Source organism: Papilio xuthus, unplaced genomic scaffold, assembly GCF_000836235.2.
Source record: "Papilio xuthus unplaced genomic scaffold, Pxut_1.1 DF826961.1, whole genome shotgun sequence".
NCBI lineage: Eukaryota > Metazoa > Arthropoda > Insecta > Lepidoptera > Papilionidae > Papilio > Papilio xuthus.
This window is the reverse complement of record NW_013531688.1, coordinates 6,523,036-6,550,271: the sequence shown is the minus strand read 5'-3', so window position 1 is coordinate 6,550,271 and position 27,236 is coordinate 6,523,036. Positions and strand designations below refer to the sequence as shown.

The 27,236-nt window shown below is 31.8% G+C and overlaps 1 protein-coding gene across 1 annotated transcript in view; it reads right to left on the bottom strand.

The window, feature by feature from the left end:
* LOC106120392 (neurexin-1) overlaps positions 1-27,236 on the bottom strand; it is an 85,561-nt gene that overhangs the window by 33,571 nt on the left and 24,754 nt on the right. Inside the window, exon 4 of the mRNA XM_013315736.1 lies at positions 11,125-11,269. Coding sequence (XP_013171190.1) covers positions 11,125-11,269 — 145 coding nt within the window. The remainder of the gene's footprint in view (positions 1-11,124; positions 11,270-27,236) is intronic.

Below are 27,236 nucleotides of genomic sequence, written 5' to 3'. Positions count from 1 at the left end.
ATCTCCCGTTCGAAACAAATCAAACAGTCAAGACGTTACTTATGTTACAGTAATAATGAGCAGAACAAAGTTCCGCAGAGCTACAACTCAATTAGAATGGACGAGCCCCGAGAGATGCACATTTTAATATCTTCTCCAAGCAGTACACTTCTAGACATTTGAAAGCTTATAACTGTTAACAATATTTTTTAATTTTTAAAATAGAAACCAGCCTTCTTAAGCATATTTAAAAATGGATTCTGGAAATATGCGGAATACGCATAGAAAATGTAGACCAAAAATAATTGCAAAACAAGCACTAAAAAACTCCTAATTAACTGACTGGAAGTTTTATAAATACATAATATAGATTAGCCATAATCATAGAATATAAATAAATAAATTTATCATAAGAATAAAACATTACGTCATATTTATTGCAGAAATAAAAGGCCTCTTCATAGCTCTCTCAGTGGGGTGCATTCATTAAATTAATTTAATAATAGTGACTCGACGTCTATCACATCGTGTTGGCGATTTACATGCCAAGAAGCAGTACAATTTTCGAAGCCGACAGCGCGAAATTAAAGCTTATTGTGCAATTGAATTTTGATAATTTAACTTAAAACTTACTCGATAAATAAACTTATCATTTATGCTTCACTAGCTGTTGCCTAAGACTCCGTCCGCGCGGATTAAAAATAAAACTTGATAAGTAGCCTATATGTTCTTCCAGACTATGTTCCACATCTATGCCAAATTTCATCGAGATCCATGCAGGCGTTTTGGAGATACCTTCTAACAAACATCCATCCATCTACACGTTGGCATTTATAATATTGGTAAAATTATTTGTGTTATTCCATTAGTGTGAAAAAGAACTGTTTTAGAGCTCAATAGAATTATAATTTCACACCTCTTCATTTTATATTTACTTAGGTAAACTTCACTTCACTTTCAACCTAAGAAAACTTCATCTAAGTATATAAACAATAAGTTCTCTTTATCTCAAAGTGTAAAGTTAAATAAACTATATTTCAAAAGAAGTTCACAAAGATATGAAAACTGTGCACCGACTTAATAAATTCAGGACTCAATTTAACAAAAGATGAAAGGAGTTGAATGTCGAAGATAAATATATTTTATTTGTTATCTAATAACTTCACTAAAGTTTATTAAGACTTTTCTTAAACTTTCTTATAGTCTTGAAAGCTTTCAAATTTAAAGATAATATTTTAAACTTTAAGGATACTAAGGCAAAGAAAAAGAAAAATATCCTTTTCAAAGTGCCGATTTTTAGCGCCTAGTTCTTTTTTAATTCTAGTCTTCTAGTTGTACTAATTTTACTAATTAGTAATTGTAGTAGTACTAGTGGATTTTACAAGCTGTTAAAAGTCATCCGCACGACATAACAGCTGCCAAACCGCAATCGGGGCAGACTCTTGTCGCCGTAAGTGTATAATAACCGACAAATTGGATGCGAATTTCACAGGTGGGCCGTAATTGGATTTGGTGGAATGTAAAATCGATTTTAGAACGATAGCTTAACATGTTGAATACATTAATATTATCGCTCCCACTGTGAAATAACAATACAAAAAGAAATTATTAACTAAAATGTCTTTTGTTTTTAAAAATAACGATGTAGTAATTTCACGTCTTTGTTTTTTGTCATATATTGGACTAGTTGTCACGAGCGTCTCCGACCGCTCGGAATAAAAAAAAAATAACCCAATAGCCTATGTGGTCATCCAGACTATGTCCTACATCTATGTCAAATTTCTGGGACATCCGTTAAGCTGTTCTGCAGATACATTCTAACAAACATCCATCTATTTTAGGTTTCGCATTTATAATATTAGTAAGAGTGTGAATATTTTAATGAAATTTTTTCGTCATTCTCTATTTTATTTTCTTCTAATATTGTCCATTAGAGAAATAATAATTTTGAAATGTAGACAATTAAAAATTGAATTTGAAAGCTAAGAAACTCCTGAAGTTAAACATTGATAAATTTTTATTAACCGACTCAATGTTCATTGGAAATTTATTCCTTTCTCTAGCACTCGGTCGCACTTTAACGTCTCACAAAGCAAAGTCAGCTCCTTTAATTTAATAATGCATAACCTAGTCTGCATTTCCTTTGTCCCGGACTTTACAGCTAGCAAAATAAGTTGGAAATTGTTCACAGACGACGGTCTCTAACGGGTTTGCACGAATTCTTTGTTAAATTGATTTATTTTATAAGTAGCTGCCACTCATGATTCCGTCAGAAATTACAAGCCTATGTGTTCTTCCAGACTATGTTTTACATCTATGCCAAATTTCATCAAAATCCAAAGATCAAAATCCAGTCATGTTTACAAAATAATTTATAAAACTCAAATCATCTTGAGACTTTTAAAAGCAATATTTACTTTATGACGTCACTCGTCTTATCGATATTTTTGATAAATAGTCTTCCGGAAGTATAACGCTTTCAAAGGCAAGAAATTTATTACTATTTATTACAGTATTTTGACACACTGGTCAAGAAATAAGTGACAAGAGTTACGAAGGAACTGAGATCGTGAACATTTTAAACAGTAAATTCAAATTAATATGGTTTTCTTTCAATGATATTTCCTTAAAAACTAAAAATATATGATAGAAATATGACGTATAAAGCAATTAATTGTAAAAGCAACGGTCCAAATGAAAACATCATTAAATTAATTATTCCAACGGCACTTGCGAGCGTGTCGCGTACGGGCTGTCAAGTGTCGATGACGTCACAATATGGCCGACACGGCGCAATCAGAGCGAAGGAGCGCCACATATTTTCTATATTATAATACAGCAGCGAGATATTGCCAATAATTATCAAAGGTTCCAGTATAATTGTTAATTGGAATTAAATAAGCTTTGCTAACAAATTCAGAGTTAAATTGCCACAAATGGAACCATTTTCGTGTAGATTTATATGGCAAATCTAGCGTAGAAGAAATGAGAAAAAACTAAACTAAAAAAAAAATCCCCTGCAATTAAAACTCTCTGAAGAAAGAAAACGCTTCGTTAAATTAACGTTATAGGATACAAGAAAAAAGGGAATCCCGTGTCTTCAAAGCAAAGTTCATATTTCAAATTGAAAGGAAGAACGACAAATACTATATACTTACCTCCTTACTGTTTTCTGTGTTTTTTTATTTAATACCATCGCCCAACGCATGCGGACTAACCTCCTTTTTGTGAACAGGAAATCTTTCACACCACGTACGCGGGTGCTAACGACTAATGAAACTGCGTCTTGATGTGAGATATAAAATACCTTAATTATGCGTTAATTAAGTACAAAATTAGTTACATGTTAAGGTCGTTGGTATCAAATTCGTACGTGGAATTACTGTTAAGACTTGTACGTGTTCGTTTAAAAGGCGAATTACAAGGGAACTGAATTTAAACTAGACACAGGACGTTACGATAAAAATAACATTAAAATCATTAAAATCCTTAAAAATGTTAAATGATAAATCCCGTAAACTTTTTAAATAGTCAATTTTAAATTGGATAATATATTGAAAAATTATGATAGACAAGATCTTATAAAAAGACTAACATTTGTCCGTGACATCGTCTGCGCGGATATAAAAAATATATGTAGCCTACGCCACCCTATATTAGCGTAGCTTTCCAACAGTAAAAAATCGGTTCAAACAAACAATCAAATCTTTTTATAGATATAACATGATTGAAACATTTAAGCTGCACTATCATTACGATTTTTTTATAAAAGAAAACATGGAAAATATGCCAAAAAAGTCTCGAATTAAAAACGTCTGTCTTTGTAACACCATCTTCAGACATTTCTTTGTACGTGATATTTCTCTTTGGGTGAATATTTTTTTAAAAACTTTTAGACTTCGTCGCCGTTATGATTCAACGTCGCGGGACAAAGAAGTGGAAAGTGACCTCGACAACAAACATAAGTTATTACTTGATAATAACGTAATATATTAATTTACTTTATTAAATATTCATATATGTAGCTTTGTTTTTAGTTGCTTTAGAATTTCCCTAATTAATGCTCGTAAGCCCAAGACTTGCTATTAACTCAATCTTACTAATATTGTAAATGCGAAATTTAGATGGATTTGTTTGAAGCTATCTCCATAACTGCTGAACGGATCTTGATGAAATTTGGCATACATATAGAACATTAGTTATTTTTTTATTCCGCGCGGACGGATTCGCGAGCGACAGCTAGTAAATTAATAAGGCAGTTAATAAAGTTATACCATTTTGATGATAGTAACACATTAAAGCAACTTTGTCTGTGGTTTCAGAATTTATCATCTGTTGTGATCACATTTTTATCTGTTCGGGCCATTGTCTAAGTTTTATATGGCCGTTAAAATTTACTACTAACTTCGTCTATAAACGAATGTTACAGTGGCGCCGTGTCATATAAAAACCTTATTATATGCAACGCGATGACTACTTTTTAGAGTTTAATATTTAATGGAAAATAGGCACAAAAACTCATATAGATGTCTGTAACAATAAACAATCTAGATTTGTCAAGATCTTAAATTGGATGACTGATTATAAATGTTAAAGTTAAGATGGATGGATGGATGTTTGTTAGAAGGTATCTCTAGAACCACTAAACGTCTGGAAGAGCACATTATAAGTATTTTATAATTCCTGCCAGACACAGTCGCGGGCGACAGCTAGTCATATATAAAAATGTGTTCGCGTTTTATTACTAATCAAAACAGTAGCAATAATAATATGAAATTTTAACAATTGAAAATAGAAATCTCGCAAAATGAAACATTCAAGCGGTGTACACTTATTGTCAAAAAAACCGCTATTTATGTTGAGTTTGTAGGACGGTGTAGAAATATGCTCATCATAAATTCGCAGTCGAGTGGCGCGGTCGCGTCGCCCCAATTCGCACCATCGTTTAGCGAATCCATTTTAATGAGTATTGCCGACAGAGTGGCTCGTGATGGATTTTTAATTTCGAAAAAGGAACCTTTTAAAATGTTTGTTTTTAAGAAAAAACTTCGTAATTTATGTTTTTCATACTGCGCTTAAGTTTTGAATAACGTTTTAAAATAACAATTTATGTAATAAAATAACATAAAAATTAATTTACCTCACACCTTAACAATAAACTCTTAACCAGTTCTTTTATTCACAACAAAGAGAAATACAATTCCAAAGTACCAGGCAACCATAAAACACAAAGAAGTGGAAGAGACAATTTGAAAGAGTTGTCAATATATGTCGATACACAGCGACTGCACGGAGCAGTACAATGGGGAAGTGCTTCGAGCAACGCCTCGATTATTGTGCGGTATGCACGCAAGTAACAAAGAAACCTCAAGAAGGGAAGACAGTCATTGTACATTAACTAGAGTCCCTTTTAGTATTTAAAAGGGTGCATATTAATCACGCATGTTTCTATTTCTTATTTTCGACCTTAATTTTCAATGTAACATAGATATCTTTTATAGAAAATTTAAAATTAAAGAGATTTTATAAATAAAGGTCCTTGAGATTGAAAATAGGAAATATTTTCACGTTACCTATTTATTTCGTGAAAAATGTTTATAATTAGAGCTTCCTAAGTTGAAATTCCAGTAAAGTTATATAGATTACTACGAAATACAGGTCTACGTCGTAGATCGTCGGTTCGATAATTTAAAAAGCTCTATGTTTAGGAGACAAAGGTATGAAAATCGTTTCATATTAAAACATGAAATATTTATATTGATCTTTTAAAATAACGTATGTAGTTAAACGTAACGAGAAGTATGTTTTAAATACATTGAATTTAAAGTTAAAAAAACTGTCGTCAGATTGAACTTCTTATCAAACTTTTCTTAATAAATGAGCGATAACTCATACCAATTTACAATATCGATAAAAATTTATTGCCGAAATTTTAGTATAAAGGGGATTAGACTGACAAGTTTGGAACATTGAACATAAACTTACTTACTTAAAGAGAGTTTAATCTGAATTATCTAGTTTGAAACAAATTAGTCAGTATTTTAAGATAATAATTTATAATTTTACTTAATACCTTTATAATACCTAAAAACAAAACTACTGTTTTTTTTAAACCGCTAATTAAATTTAAGTATAAAATAATAGTAGAGTAAACAAAAGGGGGCAAGAACTGAACCTAATCGGTAGAATAGCAAGAATCAATGACATTGGTTGAAATTTTATTGAAAAGATGAAAGATTTGATAAAGTATAAAAGGCATGAAAGGCACTTCAACCGATACTTTCTTCCCTCTCGCTCGCTATTCTCTCGGGGCATTGACCTCTGGAGGTGATTCGTACACTTCCAACTTCGATATTTGCTTTCTCAGATTATATACTCGCGTTACTTATTTGAATATGGCGTTAACCAATCCTTGAACATAATAAATACACTATGGATAGTTGCCCTCAGTAAAGGGCACTCAAAAAGTAAGAAGACTTAACACAAAATATCTGGCGTATTAGAGAATTAACTTCACTTTAAAACAGTACACAGTTTTTTTTTCGTAATCTGTAACCCAACCCAATAATCGAACCTTAAGAACGATCTTATGATCATTGTAATTACTTCGCTAGGTAATATTTTAAATAAGGTTTTTAGATAGATATTGTGATCATTGAATGGGTTAAGAATAAAATTAGGTATATCCAGTTCATAGAGAATTACATATAAAAAGTTCAATATCAACCAGTTACTCTCAGAGGTCAATGACCGCGACAACGTTACTGAATGATGAACAGGGAGACAGAATAAGTGCCTTAAGTGGTTTTTATGGTGAGCTATTCACTCTTACACTCTACTGTAAAGTAGCAAGCCATAGACTTGCAGCACTCCAGTTAATAAGGTGAATGGATGGATGGATATTTGTTAGAAATTATCCCTGTAAAGGCTGCATGGATCTCGCTGTAATACATATATGTAGAACATAGCCTGACAGAATACATAGGCTACTAATAAAGTTTTATTTTTTCACTTCTGCGTAAACAGAGTCGCGGGCGACAGCAAGTATGTCAATATATAAAAACCGTAGTTTTATTGTACGAATTTTTAAACACCGTTTTGTTAAAGTTATGCTTAAAATGTCACAGTAAAATCGTAACATAATAATAGCAGCACTATACTTGGTAAAGTAGCCCACTCAAGTGGAGCCGGGCGGCAGCAGTGGGCAATTTAGGGCGACGGTGGGACTTGCAATATAAGGTCAAGCATACCCCCGTAATCTTTGACACTAATGTATAGACTGTACTAAATACAACTTGGATTTAATCTGCTTTATAAGACATGTATTATTATTTTTTTGCTTGATTTAACTAATCATAGTTATAAGATTGGTAAAAGGTGACTTGTAATCAGTAAAGTAGGAAGTAAACATTCAGAAATCTGACCTTAATAATCTTATCTTACTATCTTACTTCTTACTCATATTATAAATAGGAATGTTTGGATGGATGGATATTTAGCACAAGATATCTCCAGAACGGCTGCACGGATCACGATGAAATTTGGCATAGATGTAGAACATATTCGGAAGAACTCATTAAGTTTTCTTTTAATACCTCGCGAACGGAGTTGGGGGTGACAACTAGTTATATTATAAATAATTACTTTATTAATATCTAAAATAATTTCCCATAATCTAAGCCGTAATATAAAGTAAGCAAAAATGCTTCTTTACAGTAATTTATTTAAGTTCTCATCAAAATTCATTGGAAAATGTCAAAGTAGTTTGGCTTATAGCGTATTAATTTTTTTTTAAAGTCTTCCGTCAGATGACTCAAATATCTTTATAGTTAATTTAGTTTTGTGCTCGACGACGGTCTTTGTAACGTGACGGGCCATGACAAAAGGAGAATCGCGTCGAGGAAATCCACTCAAGCACAATTGAAAAGCCGACGTTCATAATGGATTCTTTCCTTTCTTTATTATAACCTAGAAACTTAATAAGTAACCATTAAAAACGTTTACGTAATTTAAATAAATTTCAAGTTTATTCTTGTCTTAAGTAATTTTTTTTGTTTAGCAAGATAAAGCGTTATCTTTTGAAAAAGAAAGTAATGGAAGCGTATCTGAAACTTCTAGCTTTTTTAAAGTTTGTAAATGTTTTAAGGCAAGCGTTATTGCTTTTTAATGGCTCTTTAGTTTGTGATGTTCCGTCTCAAGCAGAACCATTAGCAAAAACGATATAAAATAAAAGTAATATAAAAAAGTATAAAAAATCTATAAAAGTATACTTTAACTTTCTTTTTATCGCAAAAAACTTTTCTATTAGAATTCCAAATTAATCTTACACAAAAAAAAATGTGTCACGATCTATGTTCACGACAAACTCCGAAACTACTGAACTAATTCTTTGCAAATTTTGTAAGCATCTGTTATTTGCTCCTATTGTGAGATAGGGAAGTTTATATCTCAATTATTGATCTTTTTTTTTAAATCGCGCTCAGACCGAGTCGCGGGCGACAGCTTGTAAACTATACATAACATAATAACATGTGTAAATAAATATACATAACGTATTATTGTGGTTAACGTTATTTTACAACTTTATAACATAAATATAAAAATAACAGTTGGTACGGCAGTGCACAGAGCAGCGACGTTAAAATGTTAGCGAACGTGGACTAACTTGTGCTAACTTTGCGGTTTATGATTAACGATATTACAGCTAATATATTACACGGTTTTATCTTTGCAAGACTCAGCAATTTTAACAATTTATATTTCGCAATTATTTTTATTACAAAATAAACTTTTCACAACAACACACGTGGTGTGTGATAATATATATTTTTTACACCTTATAGTGATAAAGGTTATACACGCGACAATTCAGTTTTTTAACAACTACTTAAAAATAGCTCAAACTGTCTTTACGAGTTCTTTGTTCCCCGCGACTCCGTCTGAAGAAAATTAAAATTAAATGTTCTACATATATGCCAAATTTCAGCGAGATGCATGCAGTCTTTTATATCTGGATTTATTTCTAACAAATATCCAATCATCCATACATTTAAAAATTCGCGTTTGTAATGTTGGTAAGATTTGGAATTAAATACGTCATCATAAATTTTGATACTACTTATGTAAGATTTGTTAAATCTAACACACATAAGCGTATCAACGTGGAGAGTAATGAGGTCTTTGCATACTTGTCCAAACTTGAAGACTGCGGCGTTTTAACGCCTGTAACTTTTGACTTTAGAAGCTTTTAAGATCTTTCACCAAAGTTACTTTGAAAGAACATTAACAAAATTCCCCGCGACTTGGTAATTTACTTTCGATACCTCACTTTGTAAGAACTAATTTCCCTAAAGAAAACCCTTCGTAAGGCCACTAAAGTTTCATCATATAAATTTGCATGTTTAAGGAAAATCAATTATAGTGGTACATATAACATGGGCTGATTTTACTTTTTGCGGTTTAAGATTTGGATAGTTTATCTTTACAACTTATCTTTTGAAATATAAAACATTTGATAACAAATACTAATAACAAAGGAAATTATAATCAAAAGTGTCTTTAACCTTAGAAAATGTATTTTAAATTGTCTAAACACTTCAATAATAAATATCATAAATTTTAATTCAAAGTTGAATTGCAAATTTACCATATTTTAGTATTATACAAATTGCCCGTTTCAAATCTGGCCACAAAGAGTATAATCTGACCGCAGCCTCGGAAATAAATCCGTTATAAATGCGCCGACGTTACCCAAAACACTCTGCAAAAGAGCGCCACTATTTAACTTAGTCACATCATTTTAAATTTAGACGAAAAATTGATAAATCAATTGAAAAATAGTTCCACGAATACTTTTTTTTTAAAGAATAATCTTCACAACATTTAAGTACTCGTCTGTACAAAATCAGAGCTTGAAGACAAAACTTGAACAAGTACTCGCAAACTTCTGGATAACAAATAAAGAGTACTATTCGATGCGAAATATACAAAATATCATTAAAATTTCTCTCTTAAGGAACTTTATAAAGTTTAACAAGCAAATGGTAGAAATGAAAGCTGGTAAAATAAGTATACGTTGTGTAAATGCACCTCCCTCCTCCTATCTCCAAACGTCGACTTGTTTGTTCTTAACTATGAAACAATTATTATCTTTATTTTTACGAGTTTTGTTTTAGTACGACGAATTAAACATTGTTTTTACTTAAATTACTAGTACATAAACAGTTTATTTATCTTAAAAACTGACGTACTAGACATAAGCTTAAATCCAGCTCAAGTAGTGACCGCCTAATGACTCTGAGTATTGCAGAGTATAACGTTCACGACAGTCAATTGTTTTGTATTGTTATAACCTAATTAAGATTTAAATAGACAACGCTTTTCAATTAAATCTTCAATATGAAATTCAACTAGACGAAAGTCACAAGGGACTGATTTTAATCTTACCACCTTACTAATATTATAACTGCGAATGTTTCGATGTAAGGATGGATGGATATTTGTTAGAAGGTATCTTGCTGAAATCAGGCATCGTTGTAGAAAATAGTCTGGAATAGTACATTGGCTACTAATTAAGTTTTTATTTAATTCCGCGCAGACGGATTAGCAGGTGACAGCTAGTTATATATAACAAAACAAGTATGTCAATCAGAGTGGTATACAAGTAAAAAAATAACCGGTTTTAAAAAAACCCATAGAGAAGTAGGGCGATATCTAACCGGCTGGGACAGCGCGGGATCTCATCTTATATTTAATTTATATTGCGGACACAACGCGAGATATTATTTCCGCGTTGTGCTTGAGTGATGAGTGAAGACGGGAAAGTTAAATACAGTAACGAAAAAGATTTCCGCTTTCATTTTTATTTATGATATTATTTTTATTTCACATCAGTAAATATTGTAGTGAACTTCGTGTACAAAGCTAAACATGGCAGGAGACTAATCTTTATATATTATACAATTATGAAGTTCTAACGATTTGTGTACTTATATAATAGAATATAAAGCTAACATCTAGCCGTATACAAATTTATTTTGTTGTGCTACGCACTGAGCTACGTACTCCGTAACATTATGCTACGATTTTTTAATACCGTAGCACTATAATGTCATCAAGAATGCTACAGTACTACTCTTATGTTACCTTTAAATCCCTGGAGTGCCGCAGCTCCTGTCTCCGCGGTGGCTGTCCGGGCAGATCTGAGTATACCAGGTTCCTCACAGACCCTCGGAACTTGGGCTCGAAGATTACGGACGGAAGCGCTAACGCCGTTAACTTTGTGTTGTATCTGAAATAAAACGCTTTATTTAACATCTTATAAAGGAATTAAAATATTCATGTGTTTATCTTGTATGTGATCTTGAATCATAAACTTGATTGTAACTAAATTGTGGTGACACATAGGCTGACCAAATTAAGAGGTAAGTTTTGGGGCAAAGTGGGAAGAATGTTTTTTTTAATTCATCACTATGTACTGTCGTGTCCTTAGGGTTAAATATATAATTTATTTATAGAGTCCCGTGATCTCATAGGATGTAAAGATATCGTAGTTTCAATTTATAAATTAATTTTTGATGAGCTGTTAAAATATTTATAGGGACAATGTTCGGATCGATCACGACTCCATTAAAACTTGCACGTCGACACGACGACGCCACTCGAGACATTATGCTAACATTGTTATTATGTTAAGGTTGTTATAAATTCTTTAAAGATACATAGAACACATTATTTAATAATATGTTATGTGTCTGGGCATCTTTACATAGATATACGAATTTAAAAAGTTCTAGTAGTTCTTCAAAGTTCTAGAAGAAGTAACGGTTTGTTTCTTATAATTGAGTTACAAAAGGCTCCAAATTGATATTTGAAAGTAAAATTTAAATTTAAAAATCATAACCTCTATCAAGCTGTGGATTACATAAAAATATAATTCTCTAACTGTTGTTTTCTGAAATCAATATCTCTATATAAAACATATCGTCAACTTTGTAATTATCAATAACAAAACAGAGATGACAATATATTACACGCAGAAATAGTTTTTTTTATCATAAGGTGGTAAACAGGCGAGCGGCCACCTAAAATCGCTGAAATAGCGAAGTGACCGCTGCTCATAGACATACGCAATTGCATATGCGTTGCCTAACTTTAATCGACGGAGGAGAGGATACAAAGAGAGAAAACATTTCCATGCATCCTCCCATCCGGAAGGTCCACTTCCACTTCCCATCCTTTCCTTATAAGAAAAAGAGTGGGAAGGGAAAGAGTACTAAATTAGGCCTCCGGGACGCACACTCATCAGACGAAACGCGGAATTGCTTCCACTTCACGCATGTCTTCTGTGTGGTCATGTTATTTCACCGGGCGAGCCGGGCCAATTCGTGCGAAGATGTTAAAGCGGGCTCTACCACTGTTAAAGGTATCAGAAACCAACTATAAGTAACACAAACACGCGTGTAATGGTTACAGAATTTATTATAACAGATAATAAACATAATTTAGTGTCGGCTCACGTCGGTCACAAGTTAGCTGTCCTCAGCGCTGCGTCACGTTACCTAAATAATTCAATTTGCTTCACTCACGCGTTAGCCTTAATTGTATAATATAACTACGTTAACTATGACAAATTCAGTACATGGTTCCACAACTACTATGAGCTATTTAATGATATCACATTTGTTTTGCCTTCACCATTCCAACTGGGAAACGGATCACAGAATTTACTACATAGACTTTAAGTATAACCAAGTGTAATTATAATCTAGTTCTATCTGATTTTTGTTTCAATTTTTAATCTTTAAATTATAAAACGCAAAACCGATATCGATATATGAAGTACTAGCTTTCGCTTACGACTCTATGCTATGTTCTACATTTGTGCAAAATTTCATCGAATCCCGTTAAGTCGTGCCGGAGATACCTGGTAACAAACATCCATCCATCCACCGAAATATTGGCATTTATAAAATTAGTAAGATAAAATTCGGCCAAGATGGTCGCTGATACGAAGCTTTCAGTCGATTATTTGAAGCAAAGATACGAATTAAGAACTAAATGAACTCCAATTAAGATGTTTTAAAAAGAAATATTCTTCCATCACTTTCGAATGGCGCATATCCGCTTTGATATATTGCCGGGTTTACGTTTAATAGAAAAAGACGGAAGACGAATCGTAGCACGCTGTCCCTGTCGCAGTAAGATAGATGTTGAGCTGCCAAGCGAGAATTGTTTTTCGCATTTTAAGCTCAAAGTACGGATAAAGCTTAAAGCTCTCTATTATAGAAGATATTATTCTTTAAAATGTTAAGCGACGAAGATGTTTTCTGTTGCAATTCTTTATAAAATAAAAAATATGACTCTTACTTAAATTGTATTTAATAAACCAAATGTTAACCTTTCCTTTATAATATCCTATATAATGAAGCTGTGTTTTGAGTCAAGTTTCTTAAAAGAATGAGCGTCGAGATAAGAATATTTAGACCGTGCAATTCTAATCTGCTTTCCTCATCAACGATAATATATATTGATAGAGCTATGTTGACTCTAAGGTATTTACGAAGAGGAGATGAAACGACGTGTTAAGACGGAATGAATCAGAAAATTAACTAGTATGATTTTCAAAAATCATTGCTGCAGACAGTTGATGTATGGACGCGATTAAACATGGCGTCTGCTATGACGCGGTGGATGCAAAACGATTTATGAACGGATTTGCGAACTCGTTTTGATTTACGATAACAAATATTGTTTCTGTTGGTTTTTAAATGGATATTAAAAATGAGGAAAAAGTGCAGTTAATAAGTATTTTTAAAGGTATTTAGTAGCTAAAGAAAAGTAGTAATGGTGAGTGAAATTTTAAAACACCTATCATATTTTGTTATAAGGTTATATCAAGCAGATATCGTTAAAAATATCTTATTTGCTAAATATTTTTAATCAGCACTAAAGCGTAAAATAGTCAAAATTTAGATCAAGTTTTACAAAAGCGAGTTTCGAAAAATATAGAATAGTCTTCATTTTGGCTAAATCAAGATGTAAAATCATAATATTGTGTCTGTCGGGAGCTTAAAGCTCAATAAATTAAGCCACGCTACATATACTCCGTAACAAAGAAACGAAAAAAGCTCCATTTACTTTATTCCGCGACACTTCACAAACCATTGCACTTTCCTAGCATCCTTTGTTCTAAGTCCGTGCAAAAAGATGGCTGCCATAAACGAAACAACGTTTCTAACAACGAATATAAAATTGAGCTTTAAACTGTACTCTCTTATATACGAAATCAGGTCACAATATATACAGATAAGAAACAGTAAGATACTTATATAAAAAATATATAATTTCCTTTTATAAACTAACCAATTTTTAACCAACAGTGTTATCATGAAAAGACAAATTAATTAAAAAAAAAACTGCAAATAATTCGTCAATTTTTGCAGCATTTCATTTGTACTCAAACTCACCTATTAGCTGAACGTAGCAATTTATCTCTATTTCAAACGATATTCGGTCAGCAAATTAGTTGTTCTTGAACTTTGATTCAGCATAATTAGATGTAGAAAGTTATTTCCTACACTTTAAGTTTGCTATCTTATTAAATAATCAGTTTCAGTGTAAAATCACAGATTAACAAATTAAATATAACATAAAGGATGGAAACTATATTTAATAAATCAAGCATTTTATATATTTGAACAGTTTTTGATATGAAACATAAACGAAACTGCAACAACAACAAAATTAGGTCCAAGCAATACTTGGAGCGGAAATCCAATAACAAGGCGGCCGCCTCTGCAGCGAATTTATTACTTTGTTAAATGTTTGTTTATAACTTTTTTTTAAAGAAAATACACTATAAGTATATATACTATAACATCCAAACAGTATATCTGTCTGTATTACTTGTAGCCTCTACACCCTAGATCATTTTCTTAACTTTATTCGCCTAAAAAGCCATTGATTTTAAAACAAACCGAGCCGAAATGTACAGAGTTTCTTATTTTTTGAACGTATATTAATACGTATATATATTTTTTTAATATTTACTTGTACAGTAGAGTCATTTTAATTTTGGGGCTCCCTGACTTTTCTCAAATTTCAACTTGATTCGAAAAACAATTCTCACATTTCAAGCGAACATCACTCTCAGTGCGACAGGGACGGCTTATCATGATTAATCTTCCGTCCCTTTCTATTAAACGTGAAGCCTGCGATATATCACAAGTGAAGCAGACAAGTCGCTCGCTTATTTTAAAATGGCTTTTCGCATCTTCGCTTATGTCTACGATCTTTTAAACTTCAGACGAAGACAAAATTAAATTTCAAACATACTTTGGAAGAAACTAAATTTGTAAAAATTTAAGCGTATAGCAATTTTTTTTTCCGTAAAGACGTAAATTTTCTTACATCAATTATTTTTCAAGTACCAGTAATTTAATTTTGAACAGAAATAGAAGGTTTGTTCTACTTTTGGTACTGTGATTTAAAGATTTTTGATAAATTAAGACTCATCTGTATACTTTAGAAAGACATGAAAAAAAGAACTATGAAATTATAATAGCTAAAAATATTAACATAAATCGGATTTAATTTAACAGAATTACACAAAGCGTCACGTATTGTGTACCTCTATTCCTTGACTTTAATCAACTGTTGTCCTGATGTACGTCCCTAATCCATAGTCTAAGTAAGGGATTATCTAGATTGTCTGTCGCGAGCTGTCTAGACGGAACAAGGTCAGATGTTGGCCGCGACTATGAATACTGTCTTCTCTAATAGATCCGTCCCTTAATATAAATGGTTCGTCTTAACTAAAATAGGTCAAGACTACAACAATACTAATAAATACTTTTAAATTTAGTTGTTTAAAATCAATTTAAAAAAAATAGTTATTAAAAATATAATATATAAAAAGATAAATTATTAAACTAAAATAAACAGTTATTTAATCTTTTCAATATTATTACCACAGTGAAAAATAAAAATACAAAAATATAAAAAAATAAAAACAATTATGACAATATGTGAAACGAAACCAATTTTTGAGAAAATTTTGCGAGCGGACAAACATAATTTATGACACAGTTAAAGTAATATTGAATAGTCCATAAAGCTATTCATGATTTAAAAAAAACATTAAACAAGTTAGGTGTCCATTAATAATATTAAATCTTCATGAAATCATGACTAAAGTAAATTGAGTTAGTTTAAAAACTGCCTTTCAGCTATTCATAGGTCTTATTGTTACAATTAGATTCTTTTGTTCTCATCGAATTGTTCTTTTCTAAAATCCTATTTCAGTCATTGTCTTCGCTTCGAATAGAATTCAGTTTACCTATTTCAAAAGGAAGTGGTGAGAATCAGGTCACAGCGGTCGGTCGGGAATGATCCACTCTTTATGAAACCATTTTCAAAATACCTTTTAATATTTCATGCTTTTTAATATATTGTACTTTGTTCAAACGCAATAAAATTTAATCTTCATATTACAAGAAGCTATGAGCTGTTATATTGCACTTTACCTCTTTGACTTGGCTCACAGCTTTAAACCCATCTTATTTGCGTATTAATTATTCGTGTCTTTATTAACTTCAAAACTTTTGTGTTTACATTCAAATATATATTAATATCTAGAACATTCGATTTAAGCCTTATCATGGATTTTTTAATTTATATTCTCGTCTTATTTTTTTTTAATTCGTAATATTTTCCATGAAAATTTTACCAGCAAGGTGCAGCATTGAAAGTTGGCAGATGTCTCGAGTGAGGTTCAACAGGGTCGCAGCGGAGTGCGGGATGAATGGCCAACACGCGGCCCCTGCATAATGAAGCGACGTGACTTCGTAACCAGCTGATGTAACCGGATCACATCGCGTGGTTTCTTATTATTCACGTATCAAGCAACACATATTGTCATTTTAAATATGTCGTTTTATAGTGTTTATTTTCATTGATTAATATAAGAAGGCAAACGAAAAATTTATTATAAAACAAAAAGTAATTCAATAATAACCTCAAATTTAACCGCAAATGTAAATTCATTAATTTTCACTCTACATAAAAATATCAACAATTTTTTTTATTTAACTCTTTGAAATCCAACTTAAAATAGCAACAAATTATTTTAAAAGACTTAATTAAAAAGCTTATTAATATTTAAAGATAACAATTTTCTTGAATCATCCGAAAGAATTTTCTCTGGAATTTTTAAGGTATCACGTAGCTAAAGGAATTGCTACGTGATGCAATAAAGACGTTGTCTACGCGAGCCTAAAGCGATCTCACAGTTTAATTACACAGAAGGGATTACATTCAGACGTGAAATATATATGCCTGGATAAAAATAGTTACGAAGACAACTAACAATCTTGCTTATCTTACTAATATTATAAATGCGAATATTTACATGGATGGATGTTTGTTACAACGTATCTTCATAATGGCTTCATGGATCTCATTAAAATTAATCATAGATTTTTTTTTATTCTGCGTTAATTTATTCAGGCAAGATATGTACAAGGACAAAGTCCTCAAAGAAAGGAGAAAAAACAAATGACAGTTTTTTTTATAACAGAAAGGGGCAAACGAGCAGCAGGAACACCGAGGTGTTCAACGATGCCCATGGACATCAGCAATACCAGAGGAACCGCAGATGCGTTGCCGGCCTTTGAGGTCGTGATAAGCAGTGCAATAATGTTACTCTTAAATAATATTAAATCAAGAGAATCTGAAAAATTAGAAGGCGATTGCATTAGCAGAGTAAAAGAGGAGATACGAACGTAGTGTGTTTTTCTATCGTTTTTTTTAGTAAATAATACGTAATAAAACAATGTAAAACAGCTATTGAATATCCAGCGATACTCACGAGTGTCAGTGGCGCGGTGTCAAGAGGCCATATGTAGTTCAAAGTTCAATCCCAAGTGTCAAGAGATGAATAATAAAGAACTTAATAACAATAGCTACGTAATTAGGTAAGCTTTAAAAACAATTTAATGAAAAAATGTTTACAATCACGCACGCCTTTGTGACCAGAGTTAACGTTGAATTACCACTGTTTTACAACAATATGACTATCCCTTTCATTCCCTTCAAAGAAATAGAGACAACGATAGTAATTGTATTCAATTGTCACATCATTCGAAATTAGGAAGGGACTCTTTTGACAGTCGTATTAAGTACTATTTAAGTATAGTATTAAGTATAGTAAATCGGTTTAAAAAAGGAAGTTGTAGGAAAAGTACTAAATACAAAATATTGTACCACGGAGCCGTTTCGCTTTCCGAATGTAAGAAAGAAAACCGGCAGTACTTAAGTATTAATGACACCATATTTTACAGCGCCCTCTTTTTATTTTGAAAACAGTTTCTAAATAAAAACTGGTGTAAGTTAGAAGCGTAGCGTGGCGTAGTTTCGAAACATAATAGTCTTTGTTCTGTTACGTTCGGAAATCGTAGTTACGTCAAGTAAATACGTCAATAAATGTTTTGTACCATATTTGTCATATGATTCATATATTTTTTTATATCATAAGGTGGCAAACAAGTAAGCCGTCTAAATACGCTGAAGTAGCGTATACGTTGCCTACTTTATTCGACTGATAATAACTTAATAAGTTTTTTTTTGTTACGATTGACTTTTCTTTTATTTTTTTGTGACAATCAGTAAAAGCCAACATTTCTGGCTGTTTAAAAAATCATTAATGTTATCGCATCTCTTAACGTAAATATCTTTTTTTTTTAATATTTCTTTTTATAAATGAAAACAATTCAAAGGAAAAAGGTAAAAATTCTCAATCGTACCAAATTTCTTAGAAGAAAACTCAATTAACATTCAGAAGCTCTACCATCCCGTTCCTTAGCAATAATGTTATCAAAATTAAGAGCTTCCCATTAAAGCTGTCCTATTAAACAATAAATACGACTCTAACGAAATAAGATGTCTCTCTAAATTATGTATCCACTTTAATTTCGGTGATACGATGAACCTTTTCCTCTTAAGATTATTCTACAGATTATTTTCAAGTTATTTTTTTTTCATCAAGATCAGTCTTTCGGAAACAAGCTAACAAAATCAATGTATTAACAGTGACATTATTTGAAATTAAAAATTACTAGCAGTCGCCCGCGACTTCGTCCGTGCGGAATTAAATAAAGCTTAATATTAGCGTTTGTTCTTCCAGAATATGTCCTATATCTATGCCAAATTTCAGCGAGATCTGTTGAGTCGTTCCGGAGGTACCTTCAAACAAACATCCATCCAACCATCTGCCAAGAATAGCCAATTATTTTGTAAATTGGTCATAGAATTACACAAAATTTCCTTATAACTTAAATGATATTTTCAAAATCACGCAATAGCCGTCGATACATTGGATCTTATCTATTGGATTTACAAGCTTAGATTGTTGCATGACTAACGTCTACGAAACAGCGTTGAACATGTTAAGGTTACGAAATAGTGATGATAATTTATAGATCCGAACTTCGACTAGACATACTGCACGCAAATAAGACGCTTGTGTTATTACGTTACAAATAAATAACTATAAGAATTCAATGGTTTAAACAAGCTTGACCTACTACTTTTCACTTCTTCTTACTAATATAAATGCGATGTTTGGATGAATGGATGTATGTTTGTTAGAAGGCATCGTCAGAACCGCTGCAAAGATCTTTCTGAAGGCATAGATGTTCTGCTTCTATGCCAAATACTATTATTTAATTTTTTTAATTCGGCACGGACAGAGTCACTGGCGAAAGCTAGTGAAAAGTTCAAATCAATCCATATCTGTTACAGAAATAGAATATCCCAAATGTATTGAATCTGTCTCACTTTAACAAAGCTGAAACCTTCTACACTCGACTGACAAATATGTAGATCAATATTATAAAAATAATGTCGTTCCAACCCTGAAACTGTCAAAGTAGGTCACATCAACAATTATTGTCAAGAGAATTCTCTAAATACATTTCCAAGATGAGATACAATATGTTTCTATCTGTCGAAACATCTGCATAAGGTTATATTTTCATCTCTCTTTTTCTCATTGAAAAAAAAGAGATAACAATACAACTACCATATTAATCAAAATTTCTTGACAACAAAACTTTACTAATAATATAAATGCGAAAGTTGATATGTATAGTAGGATGGATGTATGTTAGAAGGTATCTCCAGAACCGCACAACGGATTTCGATGAAATTTGGCACAGATAAAAAACATAGTCAACAAGAACAGATAGGCTATTTATTAAGTTGGTTTTTGTTTAGTACCGCGAGGAGTCGCAGTCGCAGGCGACAGCTAGGATACAATCAATAAGCTGACATAGCTTATTATAAAACGTTGATCTTCAATTGCCTTTTGACTAGAGATGAAACTAAAGTAACGTCTCTGATCGCTATAACTAAATTAGTACAAACAATGCTAAAAGAACGAACGAATAGTTTCACATCAGAAAATAGACTATGCATTAATGATTGACCTTTTTACAATTTAACCTAAATTCTATATAACTTTTGGATCTCTGTCAACTGGGACGAAACAAATCAACAAATATAAATTAGTTTTCTTTGTGTTGGACAGAAAGACAATTTCATTTCATCCCTAAATAAAAGCAAATTGAACGAACGACGATTTTTCTTCGAACTAAAGTAAATGCACAATTTACATAGGCTAAATAATCAGTCATTTGTACTTTTAACCAATGTTGATTTATGAAAACTAAAATGTTCCTTAACGTAGACTATTATATACAGATATTATTTTTGCTTTGCCTTCCGTATTCTTCTTCTGGCCTTCTGTAGCATGTGACTAAAAATTATAAAACTACCAAAAGAATACTAAACCAATTGTAGATAAATATTTAAACAATAGACATCTCTCATATTTACTAGTAAAATAGGTCTATTATTTATCTTACTAAGCGATGTTTGAGGAGTTAGTTCGTCATACAGCACCCAACAATCCTTTGCGGTCTGTGGTTCTACACGACGGAGTAAGTCGGATCGCTAAATGTTTCCGCGGTTCCCTTATTTGCTCGAATGCGGATTCAATTCTGACGTCGCTTCTTGTGTACATCACAGTTGAAGTATACCGCTAAGGAATACCGCTATATTTAGTGCTTCTGTTTAACTTGTCAAAAAGCTTTCAAACAATGAAATATATAACCGTACAATTGCCGTGACATTTATATTTATACTAGCTGTCGCCCGCGACACCGTCCGCGCGGGATTAAAATTAGATGTTGGCCGATTCTCAGACCTACTCAATATGCTCACAAAATTTCATGTGAATCGGTCAAGCCGTTTCGGAGGAGTATGGGACCGAAAATTGTGACACGAGAATTTTATATATAAGATACGTTTTGTTATTCTCAAAGAGCACACATGTACTGATGACACCGTAGTAGATACCCCTGTAGATAGTACCCCTGACAATGGACAGGCTATAAACCATGATATTTTGTGCCTACTTGATTAACTCGATTAAGCGCAGTCGGTTAAGATTTGATCTAATAACACAGATAGAAACAGCCAGAACTTCAACAGACGGTTTAAAATCGAGATGAAGCAAAAGCTGTAATTTCCAAACAATAAACCAAGCAATCATATATAAAGATTATTCGGTGATTTTACAGAAACAACACAATTGGTTTGCCGTTTTGTAGCAATAGAATTTTTTTTCTGTGTCAAAAATATCTTCGTTTAAAAATAACGAATTACTTATCTAGCCATGTTACGACGCGGCGTCGTCTTGAGTGCGAAAAAAAATGTCTTACGCCTGTAAACGGTTGTAAATATTTGTAAGATAAGATCTAAAAATGAAATGAACACAGAAAAAAGAAAAATACTTCACGTGACGAACGAACGCTTCGTGTTGTCAACTTCGCGTGACCGAATTATTACGGATTTGCAAAAAGTTACAAAATAAATACATCATTTTAAAAACTATTAACCATATTAAAATAGCACATAAAAGTTGAAGAACATTTTATCATTATATATATATTTTTTTTTGGATAAACAAATACATATAGGTCTTTGTGTGACACAAACTCTTTCAAAAGTAATATCTTTCATTGACAATGTCATCCTTCTAAAAACAATTTGTTAAAATGAGTAAATAATACGCCTACTAATATATTCTGAATTCACAATCAATAATACCAAATGACACGAACCAATGTAATGTGAAACGATTTCATTGGAACAATATCATCAAGTTACATCAAAAACCTTTGTGAATAATTAATAATCAGTTATTACTGTATTCTCCTTTGTCCTTTTCATATCAATAGCTACTATTCATATTATTTTTCAATATTCATCTTTGAAATGTTATTATAATTACATTCGTCCAACTGAAAATCAACGTATATTTAACTAAAGGTACTGCAGTATACTGTAATAGAGTAAAAATATTCATAGAGATAAAATCTTATTCAAACTTTCGTGAGACATACTAAACTGATATATAAACACGGCTAAACACTCACGTATATTCGTCCGGTAGCGGCACCGACTAGTATTACCAGCGAAATAACACCAGTACCACTCATCCTGATGAAGGGCCCCCGATGGGCTGGAAACTAGTCGGTGCCGCTACCGGACGAATATACGTGAGTGTTTAGCCGTGTTTATATATCAGATAACATCTTACTAATATTATAAATGCTAATGTTTGGATGTATGGATGTTTGTTTAAAGGTATCTCGAGAACGGTTGTATGGATCTCGATGAAATTTGGCATAGATGTAGAACTAAGACTGGAAGAACACATAGGCTACTAATGATGTTATTTTTATGACAGAGTCAGACAGCTAGTCAGTCGTATTTCCACATTAATATTATTTATTTGCTTTTAAAAAAGATAACATTGTTTCCTATTAAATATCATTCTGGTTTGAAACATTACATAGCATATGTTACCACAATATTCTATCCAAATTACCTCATTCCTACTTAATGGAGCTTAGTTATGAATATTATATCATTGTTTTTTTTTATAAGAAAGCTTGTAACATCATCTGTAAACTCTGGCATTTTCAGTTTTCATAGAGGTAAACAATACAGATAAAATTTTGCTATCCTATTATGACCTTATCGATTTATTTTTTTAACACGTTTGCTGTACAAAAGTTCAGTTGAATGAACCTAATTTAGTGTAAACAGCTGTAAGATCGATGAGGGACCTTTTTCATACGTTTACAATATGACGTCATTTATCAACCTCCCACGTTACGAGCAAACGGACGACCGCTAACACATGTAATCCCCTTGTAACCTTTATCTAATATTTATGATACAGGCCCTAATATAACTAACGAGTCTTAATAATAGTAGGCTTCTAATGCCAAAACACATTTAAACTTCGTAAACTTTTTGAAAAAAAAACAGTGGTATTTTACAAGATTTTTTGAATTTTTTTTTTAATTCATGTTACATTCCAATAAATATCGCAACAAAAAGAATTCAATGTCCTAAAGTTCTGATGAAAAATATTTGAATGCAAAAAATGAGAGCAATTTCCGAAGAGGATTGTGCGGTGTTATGTTATTTGCAATTCTGTTATTCAATCGAATCATTTTCATCCAATTTTGTTGGAAATGTATTTTTTTTATTCTGCAATACAAATAATATGATATTTCCATTTACAATGCACAATATTTTTACTTTGAAAAGCGTAACTTTGATGATTCTTATTTAAATTACAAATCTAAACAAAATAAGAAATATCAACTATAATAATATTAAGAAGAGGGGAAATGTCCTCTTTCTGTGCGTACCCTCCTCTGTCAATTAGAAGTAAGCAACGCATCTGCAAATGCAGATATCTATGGGCAACGACACTTCGCTGTTTTGGCGAAGTCAAGTGCGCGCTTGCTTTGTCTCCTTTAGATATAAAAATCATCGATATTAAATTGTATCTATTAACATTTCTACACCAACATTATAACACAAAAAGGTATATTAAAAACAATGCCAAGGTTACTTGAATAAGTTCGTAAAAAATTAAATTTTCATTTTTAAAATCCAATTAAACGCCTACTTCATAAGTATATTTTAACTTCCAACACGAAAATGTCGTCTAGAAAATATTTGAGCAATGAAAAGTCGACCGCAGCGCTACCACGCGGCCGCATTGCGAACGTATTTGTTATACTTAGCGGTTAACTACGACGGTTTTAAACTTTACAAAAATTACCTTTTAACATTATTTCCCATAAAATATACGAAAGAAATCCTTCTACAATGTTTTTAAACTTAATTAACAGGAACTTTGTAAGCTTTGAAAACCAGTTAAATGGTTTTCAATGTCTACGAAGACTTTAAACATTTTCTATTCGAGCTAACCGCGATTCCAGTGCATCTCTTACCGGGCCACATAACTATGTCGCATTATATTTACGAATACTGGCTCAAAACCCGCCTTCGCTTCAAACACAAACAAAACGAAGCGCTTACAATAAAGCTCTAGATCAAATACGACGCTCAGAGTGCGAGGGAGTCGGAAGTTATGAACAAACATATTGACACACGAGTGGGAGGGAGACATAAGTTATGAGCTTCGAACAAACAGCGCGCGCCCTCAGGGATGTTTACAGGCTTATCGCTTCATCAAACCCGAACGTAAACAATGAATTAAGAATATGTTGATTACAATGATTAGATATGGAAAATATGGTGCGAATTTGAAGCCAAGTATTGGAAGAAAATTAATAAGTAACAACTAAACCTTTCTGAAAAATGTTTGGAAAAATATTGTAGCGTAAAATTACATTAAAAATAATAAAAATATTATTCAAAATCTACAAAACTTAATAAATTACAGTAATATGAGAAATCCTAGTAAGAACCAAATGTAGAACTTTTAGAAACATTATTCTATCTTAATTAAATCAGCCTTCTTGGTATGCACATGGACATAAAAGTGCTAACTTACTAAGATATGAGACCTCCCTGTAACTACGTGACAGAATTACAAATTATAATCTCCCAGTTGAACAAAAGTAGTCAAATGAATCAGCGTAGTTAATTATTTAATGTTATATATTATTCCATTTCCAAATATTAAACATCCCCGACCTCTTATTAAAATTCGGACCCTTTGGAATTGATAATTGTTGAATTGCGTTACGCTAAGTGCTACCTTGAATAGGGTGAACAAATAAAGACCTTAGTACAATATAAATAAGAGTCATCGCCTACACAATACTTTTCTGAGCTATTAATATTAATAATGGTACTCTATATATAAATGATAATACAATTTCTAAACATTTCTTTCTGTAGACGGAAATATTTATCTCTTTAAGAATAAGAATAAATTTATTTCACAAAAACACGTTAGAATAATATACAGTGAAGTATCTTGCAGACCCCAAACTAGGCTGAGCTTGTATCTCGGGGCCTAGGAGTGCACTAGCCATAAACAAAATAACAGTACATATCATGTAAAACTAAGCATAATATTATGAGATACAATTTGGAAAACAAGAAAATACATGAAGACAAAGATTGAAAACAAACATTTTACAAATCAGACATAAAGGTCAGTGAGTTATTTTCTCTTTATCAAATTTACATTATCAATATTTCTAACATTTTTTTTAGTACTCAATGTCATGGAATCATAGCAATAAAAGAGTAAATTCAACAAAATGGATTGTCAAAAGTCAAAGCAATCAGTTTTCATGACAGACCACTGTTACAAAACTAGACAATAGAAAATGAATAATTTAGAATGTAATCGGACGACCTCAGAGTGCAGAGCGCCATCTGTTTTAAACTTACTAAAATATTCAAGACGTTTTCTATTATGTCTGGTTTTTCATACATTATATTTGTACAGCTTGAAAAATTAGAATTAACATTGAATTAATTCGGTATAAAATATTTCAACGGTTAAAATACTTGACAGAAATTTAAAATGTTTTCAACAATAAAAAATTCTAATTTTTAGTTAACCCAGCTTGAATTTTTTTTTTTAAACTTTCCTTTCAAATATTGCTCGTTATAAATAATGTGCAATTCAGAACCTTTAATACTAAGTAAAATAAATTTTTCACAATGATATTGGCCTTAAAATGTAATATAAAATCGAGATTCAAAAAGCAATCCGGCTTTAGTGGATTCTCATTTTCATAAATTATTCTGTACGAATTCTAAAAAAGACTCGGTCGCTATCTAACGGATAAATCTCACGAATCTTTTAAAACATCTTTTAGAGTTTTTTTCAACTACATAGAAACGTATGTAACTAAGTAGAATTTAATATTAGAATTAAATTTGTAAAAATTAATATCAACTTTATTAATTTTATATTTTACTAGCTGTTGCCCGCGACTCCGTCTGCGCGGGATTAAAAATAGATAGTAGCCGATCCTCAGACATACAGAATATGCTCACAAAATTTCATCAGAATCGGTCCAGCCATTTCTAAGGAGTATGGGAACGAAAATTGTGACACGAGAATTTTATATATAAGATTATTTTTCTTAACAAAAAAAATATTTTACTTTTAAATAAGTTGCGTGACTTTAACAGACTAATTTAAACTTCAGTTTGTTTTTTTTGTTAGATTGCGAATGTCTATGGACAACGAGCACTAATTTAGAAAAAAAATGTTTGCATTATCAACCTCTGCATCGCAATTCCCATTTCAATTTAATATTTTACTTCATTGTATACAATTATACATCTGAATTGAAATAGTATTTAGAGTATTAAATGGATTGAATACAGCTGCGGAGGCGATGGCGCAACAAAATGGCCGCCGCAAAGCTAGACTCACCTCAAGCAAGACTTTAGCGTTTAGAGACTAAATTGAAACATTTTGTCACTGAATTACTTTAATTTAATTATAAAGTAAGATTAGTAATTAAATTTTGTATAATTCAATTACAATAATACCTAAAAGTTCAAGTTACATATAAGTGAATTTGAAAGAATTAGTTTAGCTGTCCAAAGAGGGAACGCTGCCAGTATCTTCGGGACCTTGCCTAAAGGGACTCCTTTTAATAATATATTTTAGTAAATTATAGGCTTAGTTTTAATATATAAAGTGCATTTAAAATGTTTAATCATAATTTGAAAGCGGAAACACTCTTAGCAATGAAAGTTTTCTTTAAAGCTTTTTAAAATATTTTCCCGTTAATATCATAAACCAATTAATTTTAATCCTTAAAAGTCCTTATCCACGTAATTAAACTCTCGGAAACTCAATTTAATTAGTATTCAGTATTTAATTTATT